This window comes from Lupinus angustifolius, chromosome LG07, assembly GCF_001865875.1.
Source record: "Lupinus angustifolius cultivar Tanjil chromosome LG07, LupAngTanjil_v1.0, whole genome shotgun sequence".
Taxonomy (NCBI): Eukaryota; Viridiplantae; Streptophyta; class Magnoliopsida; order Fabales; family Fabaceae; genus Lupinus; species Lupinus angustifolius.
The window spans coordinates 973872-983118 of record NC_032015.1 but is presented as its reverse complement, the minus strand read 5'-3'; the positions used below and the strand labels follow the sequence as shown (position 1 = coordinate 983118).

The following is a 9247-nucleotide window of genomic DNA, read 5'->3' as shown; positions in this document are numbered from 1 at the left end:
AGTTTTGGTGTATCCAATACTCGGATGCGAATTCACACTTGAGGGGAGATGTTGGATATTCTAAGTGTGAATGAAGAAATCTCACATTAGGCATGAATGGATGAGTTAAAGATCATATAAGTGGATGGACTCATAGACCTAATGTCTTAAGGTTTTGAGTCAAGATGTGGTGTCAAACTTACTTACATGCTTCTTTCACTTAGTCCATAGAAAAATGTTGTAACTCATTGATGTTTTTAAGGTAGTTGCTTTACTTGTATATTCTCTCTATGTAGGAAAATAAAATAAAAAAACTTATCGGAACCCTAGAAAAACTCTCCAACAACTTGCATCCATACATGTAGCAATTAAGTATCTCATGTACTCGAATTAGAAATACCAAATTTTTAGGATTTTGCCACCCCACTTAAATATTTAGTGTACTTTGAATGAATATAATTTATCCAATAGCATATTTATAACACTAAATTATTCAATAAAATTTTGACACATAATAAAAATTTAAATATTACACTAACTTTGGTGAATATTATGTAGCACATTACCAACTAATTAAGGACTACAAAAACAATGACAACACGTACTAACTGCAATGCATCGTGAGATATTTGATACCCACTATGCAAACCTTCCAACTATACCTATAAAATTTTAGTCAACTGCAGAAAATAACATATACAAATAGACATGTTTAAATAGTGATAGAAAATATAATATATAAAGAGAAATGGAAAATAAATATCATATATAGTATAAAGAGTCCACCCTTAAAGTCATCAACATCTATATTGTAAATATTACATCATTATTTGGAAATACATTGTCCTATGAAGAATGTAATAGTTTTGCATTTTTATTGTAAAAATTTATAAACAATCACTACATTATTCAGATTATTATTTTTTGAAAAATTAATGATAATTAAATATAAATATTAGATGATATAATAATAGTGTATAAAATTCATATAATGTCGTACTTAATTTTTTTTGAATAAAAACTCTCCTAATTCAAAATATGTCATGTGAGAAGCAATAATTCGGAATTTTCAAAACTTTGTCATAATTGTTTAGTTATTCTTAATTTCTAAATCATCTTTACGAGTGACTTATTATTATAATATTTGTAATTGTTTATTGATTATAGTAATCGACTAGGGTTTATACACTATGCAGTACTAAAATGTGAGATATAAAATTAAGTTTTATGGTTTATAATTTTTTATTTAAAAGTAAACTAAAATTTATATAGTTAAAATATTTTCTAAGTACACATGTTATTATCTTTATCCAATGGCAATAGAAAAAATTGGATTTATTTTTAAATATAATAATTGAATTTACTTTTGTACATGATTTAATGATTAGCTTTTTATATAAACAATTATACTAACAGCTATTTTCTTCAACATATGCTAACAACTTTCCACTTTGAGAATGGATAAACATTATGTTGTTTTAATTAAAAAAGGATAAGGTTGATGATGATGGCCAAATTATGATGTGTAGATACAGTGTCAGATACATTAACCTGATATAGTGGGATGGATCCTAATTAGTATCTCACTCTATATCCCGAGTTAATCAGAAAGTTTAATTTTATTATTTATTATTTTTATTTTATTCATATGTTAATATATTATTTGTTTGAAACGAATAATGTATCACAATTGAAAATAAGTGATCTCTATTCATTATGGATAATAGATAGAGGTTTGCACTGTTAATTTGGTATTATCGAATAGTGACTGTATTACTCATCAAAAGTTATTAAGAATTCACTCGCTCTGGAATAAAGTATTATATTTAATTAGGAATTCGCTAATTTAATCAATTAACATTATTACATAACTTATTTGAATCCCGATTTTGTACAGTTACCAAAAGTTGTTAGTAATACATGATTAGGTGTGGATAAATTTAATTATTCTATCTGGAATTTACTGTCAACTAAGGATTATTCTGATTTGAAAAGTGAAAAATCCGGTTCCTCCATGTTAAATTATAATAACATCTAAAGTAAACCACACAACTCATATAATTTAAAATATACTACTCTAATATTTTATTTTACTTTGGTCTAAAAAGATAGAGAAATATTATTTCAATACTACTCTAATATATAAAATTTTACATTTATGTGTAATTATATATTATAAATAATTGTTAATTATATATAAAATCATTCGATCTGATTGAATAATTTAATTAGTTAAACCTATACAAGATCTTTCAGTTTGATGTCTGACTCGAATTTCACAATATTAAATTAAACCATCTTATAGTGAAATTAGACATAATTTACGGTGATAGTTATTTACCTAAACAAATGTGAAATGACATGTTCATGTATTTTATCATGTATGACAATATTTTGCTAAAAAATATTATATCATATTATTATGAGATTTTTCCAATAACTTGACCATATTGTCCAAGTTTGATAACTAGCCATATTAATATATTAATATGAACACTAAGCTCCATTTGGTTGGGCATGAGAAAATAAGAAGAGAAAATTATATGGGAAAGATGGTAAAAAAAGAGAAATGAATGAGTACGTGAAGTTTTGTGTTGTTTGAGCATATAAAAAAGTGAATTATATTCATACATTACACTAACAATTACTTGAGGAGAGATAAATATAATTTATTAAACAAAAATGATGACATATGTAATTAAGTCAAACAAAATATAATGAAGGCAAATTTAAATATTATAAGAGTCAATGTATATTCATAATTTTTGGTCCGTTACAAGGTGCATCAAAAATTCTAATGAGATGTTTAAATTATTCTTATATTATGTTGTAACTAACCAAAATAATGAATAAATATTGAATCTTATACTATTTTGATTTGTCTTCACTATATGTCATATTTTGTTTGACTTAATTAGATTTGTCACCAATTTTTTATTTAATAAATTACATTTATTTTTTACATGAGTGGTCAGTGTAACTTACGTATATAATTACGAGTGATTTGTGTAGATATAAAAAAATGGATGGTTTTAATGTAATTTGCTCTATAATAAAAAAGATGAGAAATAAGTGATTTCATTTTCCCACTCTTCATCTCCCATTTCCTCTTCATATAAGAAGATAATGAATTTTGGTGGATATATCTTTTACTATCTCTCCTTAAACTTTTTCCTCAACCAAATAAGAAAAAAAAGATTTTTTTCAACTTTTATCATCTCATTCTCTTTCTATTATCCTAAAGGAAGGCTAAAGCTGATTAGTGTATATTAATTTATATTTTAAAGTAAAAATGTCTAACTCATTGAATAATGTGTGTCCCATAGTTTGTATATTAAGAGTAAACTAGTAAGTATCTTAGTGTTGTCCTCTCCCTAAAAAAAATACATCAATAATGTATGATTTTGTACAATATCTTATCCATCATTAATATTTAATTATTATTGATCATTTAAAAAACAATTCAAATGAATAATAGTTGATGTAGTAATTGTGTATAAGTCTTTACACTAATATATATTACAAAATTTTAAAAACTAAATAATTTGTGTGTCCTATACTCTAGCGACTTTAAAATAATTTATATGAAAAAGGATAGCATTAATGTCATATATCAAATCTTAGAGTATATCCATCAATTTCATTCTTAATAAGGTTCCTATATACTATTTTATAACCTATTACGATCTTTATGAATTTAAAATAAAATCTCATTATTTTCCAAAACAAATATTATTCTTATTTTATAATAATAAACTGTTTTTTTTGCAATTTTTGGTACAATTTCTCCTCATTTTTACCTTTAGGATAAATAAGAATCGCAAATTAATAAACGAGAAAAATGTATAAATTTTATATATTATCATTATATTCATTATTGATTATTCAAATAAAATAGTCCAAATGGATGATTGATAATATTATGTTTATATATAAATTTGTACACTAATACTACATATATATTATGTTGATTAACAAATGAGTGAATAATATTATTATCTTAAAAAGAATAAGAATTTAACATTATTATTACAAGTAAATGACAATTAAAGTTGAGAGAGAGAGAGAGAGATTTGTAACCATGTGGGACTAGGTGGTCTAATGATGATGTCAACCTTTTGTCTATATAAGCACTAGCCGAACCTCACATTTTGCACCATATGTCAGATCTAGCTTCATTATTCTCTCTCTCTCTCTCTCTTCTATGGATATTCAACTCAACCAAGTCAACATGACTGAGAAAAAAGCAATGGAAGCAAAAACCAATGCAAATTTTTTGGAGGATTTTAATCCTCAAAAGAAGCCAAAAAGGAACAAATATGCTTTTGCTTGTGCATTATTGGCTTCCATGACTTCTATCTTACTTGGCTATGGTGAGTATTTCTATCAAATACCAATTTATATTACAATCCATCCATTCATTCAACATAATAACCAAAGAAAAATAGTGCATTTCTTTTCCTTTATGTTTCTTTCAAGTAACAAGCATTGTTAATAGTACAAAATTATTTCCATGAATCTTTAGATTAATGAAAAATTGAGAGAGAATATTATTGATCAACTATGATTTCCATGGGTAGTGAACAACTCTTACATGTTCATCTCACATTTTTCCCATATTCATGTCACAATAATGTCAATTAAACATATTAATAATCATAAAGTCTGTATAAATAAATAATGATGTGTAAGGACAATATCACTGACCATTGATTACGAGTATACGAATAATTAAATGTAATATTATGTTACAGATATTGGGAGACATAAAAAAACAAATAATTCAATGTTACAGATATTGGTGTGATGAGTGGAGCAGCTCTATACATAAAAACAGATCTGAAAATCACGGACGTACAAATTGAAATCTTGCTAGGAATCATCAATGTTTACTCACTCATAGGCTCTAGTCTAGCCGGAATAACTTCTGATTGGATTGGTCGGCGTTACACAATTGTCCTCGCCGGTGTCATATTCTTCGCCGGAGCCATATTAATGGGATTCTCTCCCAATTATTCATTTCTCATGTTTGGTCGCTTTGTTGCTGGCATTGGCATTGGTTATGCTCTCATGATTGCTCCTGTCTACACTGCTGAGGTCTCCCCTGCTTCCTCTCGTGGCTTCCTCACATCTTTTCCTGAGGTATTTGAATCATTCTCTCCAAAACGATTTAATATTTATACATTATAATGTAAGAGTTTTATAGGTTTTGCGATCGTTATCCATCATTGATTTTTTAACTATTGTTGACTCTCAAGCAAAAATAATAGAAATCAATCGTTTTATGATATGTTTACACTTTCAGTGGATACATTTTAAAAAGAAAATATCATATCATTATAAACGATAAAATGATACCAATGTCATCGTATACTGCTATTACTTTTTATTTATAATATTTAATTCTCTCATATTGAATTGATCTTAGTTAATATTATTCAAGATTTCTTAAATCAGAACTTATAAATGTATTATTTTATACAACAAAATGAAAAAAAATCACTTAGGGTAGTCAAATTATGTCTATCTCACTTACTTTTAATCTTTCATCACTATATATGTCTCTCCAAAACATTATTGTGCAATAAAACATTTTTTAACACTCTCCTTAACACAAATTTTTTACTACGAGTCACCATTTTTGTACAATAAAACATTTTTTCAATCATTTCCAACACTGTCCTGGCACTTTATGTTCACGCCATTTCTTATATTTATTTTGTAAATATTGATAAAATAAAACTTCATACAACAATATTTAAACAATCAATAATTATATATATATAATTTTAAGAAAACCTTCAAAATAAAATGTATTAAAAAGTTTACAATTTTATCGTCAACCAACATGAATGACCCAAATAACATGTGGGTGACATTCTCTACCATGCTAAAATATTTGTTACAAACAGATGTTGATTTAAGTAATACATGTTTGTTTTCCTTAAGTAAGATTTCACGTTTGAGTCTTGTGAATGGAAAAAATATCCGTTAAGAGAGTTAGTCTTACAACATACTTGTGTATATTCCATTCCCTATCCTCCAATACGAGGATACATCTGGAAAACAAAAAATACTAAAATATTTGTTAATTGTGACTCTGACAATTTATAACAACATTTTATTAAAAAAAATAAATATGAATCATTAATATTTTTTCTACTAAGAACAAATATGTTAACAATATAAAATCTTTATGTTGTACATCATTAATCAACATTTTTTAAATAATTGTGATACACAGCAACAATCATTCATACCACTAACCGAACAACTTTCGTGAGTCTTTAATATATATATATTGACACTATTTTTTATATTGTCAGTCAATCAGTCAATCATTTATTATTAATTTGTTAAGAGTGTAAACTCAAAAAATTAGGAGTTTTAATATTTAATGAAATGATTACATTGTTATCCAGGTTTTCATCAACGGAGGAATATTGCTGGGATACATCTCCAACTACGCATTTTCAAAGCTATCACTTAAATTGGGTTGGCGACTAATGCTTGGAATCGGTGTAGTTCCTTCAATATTTCTAACCTTAGGAGTGTTAGCTATGCCTGAATCACCTCGATGGCTTGTAATGCGAGGTCGTTTAAGTGATGCAATAAAAGTCCTCAACAAAACCTCTAATTCCAAAGAAGAAGCTCAATTAAGACTAGCAGAAATCAAAGAAGCCGTAGGAATACCTGAATCTTGCAACGACGACGTCGTTCAAGTACCTAAGCAAAACCGAGGTGACGGTGTTTGGAAAGACCTATTTCTTCATCCTACACCTGTTATTCGTCATATTGTAATATCAGCACTCGGTATTCATTTCTTCCAACAAGCTTCAGGCATAGACGCCGTCGTTTTATATAGCCCGAGAATATTCGAAAAAGCTGGGATCGTAAACGATAACTATAAACTTCTCGCAACGGTAGCCGTTGGATTTATTAAAACGGGTTTCATCTTAGTTGCCACGTTTATGGTAGATCGAGTTGGACGCCGTCCATTGTTATTATCCAGTGCGGGTGGAATGGTACTCTCGCTTCTCATACTCGCTACTAGCCTCACGATCATTGACCATTCTGATCAGAAATTAATGTGGGCCATTGGATTAAGCATTGCAACTGTTTTATCCTACGTGGCAGCTTTCTCTATTGGTTTGGGACCAATCACGTGGGTTTATAGCTCAGAGATATTTCCGTTGAGGTTGCGGGCCCAGGGTTGTGCAATGGGAGTTGTATTGAATAGGGTCACTAGTGGATTAATTTCAATGACCTTTTTGTCCCTATCTAAAGGGATAACTATTGGTGGAGCATTTTTCCTTTTTGGAGGAATTGCTAGTGCTGGATGGCTATTCTTCTATTTCATGTTGCCTGAGACACAAGGTAAAACCCTTGAAGAAATGGAAGGATCTTTTGGTAATTCTAAGGTTAACTCTGGCACCACTAATAGCAATAGTAATAATGGTCATGTTCAATTAGGAACCAATGTACAAACTTAGGTAAATAAGTTTGTAGTGCCAAATCTTGACCATGATATTTTATGTGGTGCAAGACTATGAATTTATAAATAAATAATATATGCAATTATTATAATATATTTTTTTAAATATATAAATAATTTATTTTCTCATGTTTAAATTCTTATTGCAATTTTATTATATTAATAGGTGAAGAGTGAAAAACAATTGAAGAAACAAAATTAGAAAGAATAAATATGATGTTTTTAAGGTGAAAAGTAAATAGGATTTGTGTTGAATAGTTATTACTAGCTATATTAAAAATGGGGGAATGAAATGTGCCATGTGATATCAAATGTAAGTGTGTATTATGATGTAGTTTTTTTTGTTTTGTTGGGTGTGCTTTTCAAATGGTTTGTATGCAAGAAAAACAAAAGGGTAATTGACAATAACTTGCATGAGTGAAATGAAGAAAAAAGTCTTTGAGCTCTTTTTAAGTGATTAATTACTTATGGAAGTAACAATTGGATTCATATTGAAATTGATCAATTGAGATGAGTCAGGAGATTTTTTCTATCAAAATATAATATTTCAAAGAGGGGTGGTTAAACTCATAATTACAAGTGTAGTTAGGCAATTTTATTACTCTAACAAAAGTACATACACGGGGAAAATTTTGTGTAAAGAAGTAATATTTTTCAAGATAGTACTAGTAGATAAGTCCTACATACACCTAAGTATTTATTTTGTCTTGGTTGGGCAGTGCCTTACAAGTTAGAACCATACATGCAGTCCTTTGAATATTCAAATTTGAAAAGCCTAGGGTGCATAGTTTATTAGTATTTGTGATAATAATATCCAGTGGTTCACTTTTTATATTTCATCCATATCAAATGTATCACGTCAACGAAGAAACTGACTTCATTAATCTAAATTTTATGAGTACATGTATGATATTTCATTCTTTTATGTCACTCTATTTATAAAAAATATGATTGATTAAAAAAATTATAATAATTGTTATTTAACTTAAATAATATCTTTTTAACTAATCACAAATAATGATATATGAAATAGTAAAAAAAGTGAAACAATTATACTCCCAAAGGTTCTCATGCAAATCTGCCGACAAAAGACTTGTGAGCAACATCAATCATGACCAAAATGATATTTTTAGTAGAGTTTGGTAAAGAGAATATTGTACATCAAATTAAAGATGGATTTAATATATATATATATATATATATATACTGATAATGCAAGTGTATTTTACACTGTCAGTGAATCATCCATTATTGATTTGTTAATCACCATTGACTCTCAGACAAAATTAATACAAATTAATGGTGGATAATATGTTGACAGTGTAAAAAACTTTACACTGTGTGCACAGATTTTAAACTCATTAAAGATATCCAATATGTATTGAGATCCTTAATATAATTGACATGCACTAAGCATGTGAAGGTGATGGTAGGTAAGCAAGCATGTGAGATTTGTCTTGAGAATTGAGATGCAAGATAGAGAGCCCATGCTTCATCCAACTATATGAAGATATTTTAATATTAATACATAAAATTTCCTCATTAATTTACAAAATTACAGGGTCAATAGGTGCAGGTGAACTTGGATACATGAAAATAGTTGAGTTAAATGTTATTATTTTATCACCATTTACTATTTTTATGTCTTGTTTTTTATTTTATTTTTATATAAATCAAATAATAAATATGTCTATTTTAATGTTCTATCAAGGGATTTGCGACAGATTTTAGTTATACAAAAATGAATTTAACCTATTTATTTAGATATGTGAT

General features: G+C 27.7%; 1 protein-coding gene across 1 annotated transcript; it reads left to right on the top strand.

The window, feature by feature from the left end:
• Positions 4196 to 7472, top strand: LOC109351513 (polyol transporter 5-like). Its single transcript, XM_019592967.1, has 3 exons — positions 4196 to 4352; positions 4775 to 5121; positions 6402 to 7472. The coding sequence occupies exons 1-3, from the start codon at positions 4211 to 4213 to the stop codon at positions 7470 to 7472; spliced, it is 1560 nt and encodes a 519-aa protein (XP_019448512.1). The 5' UTR covers positions 4196 to 4210.

Excerpts from the sequence above, each read along its gene's own strand:
- LOC109351513 (XM_019592967.1), top strand. The coding sequence starts at position 4,211 with ATGACTGAGAAAAAAGCAATGGAAGCAAAAACCAATGCAAATTTTTTG. Across the intron at positions 4,353-4,774 it reads TTCTATCTTACTTGGCTATG|ATATTGGTGTGATGAGTGGA; the intron begins GTGAGTATTTCT and ends TCAATGTTACAG. Across the intron at positions 5,122-6,401 it reads TCCTCACATCTTTTCCTGAG|GTTTTCATCAACGGAGGAAT; the intron begins GTATTTGAATCA and ends ATTGTTATCCAG.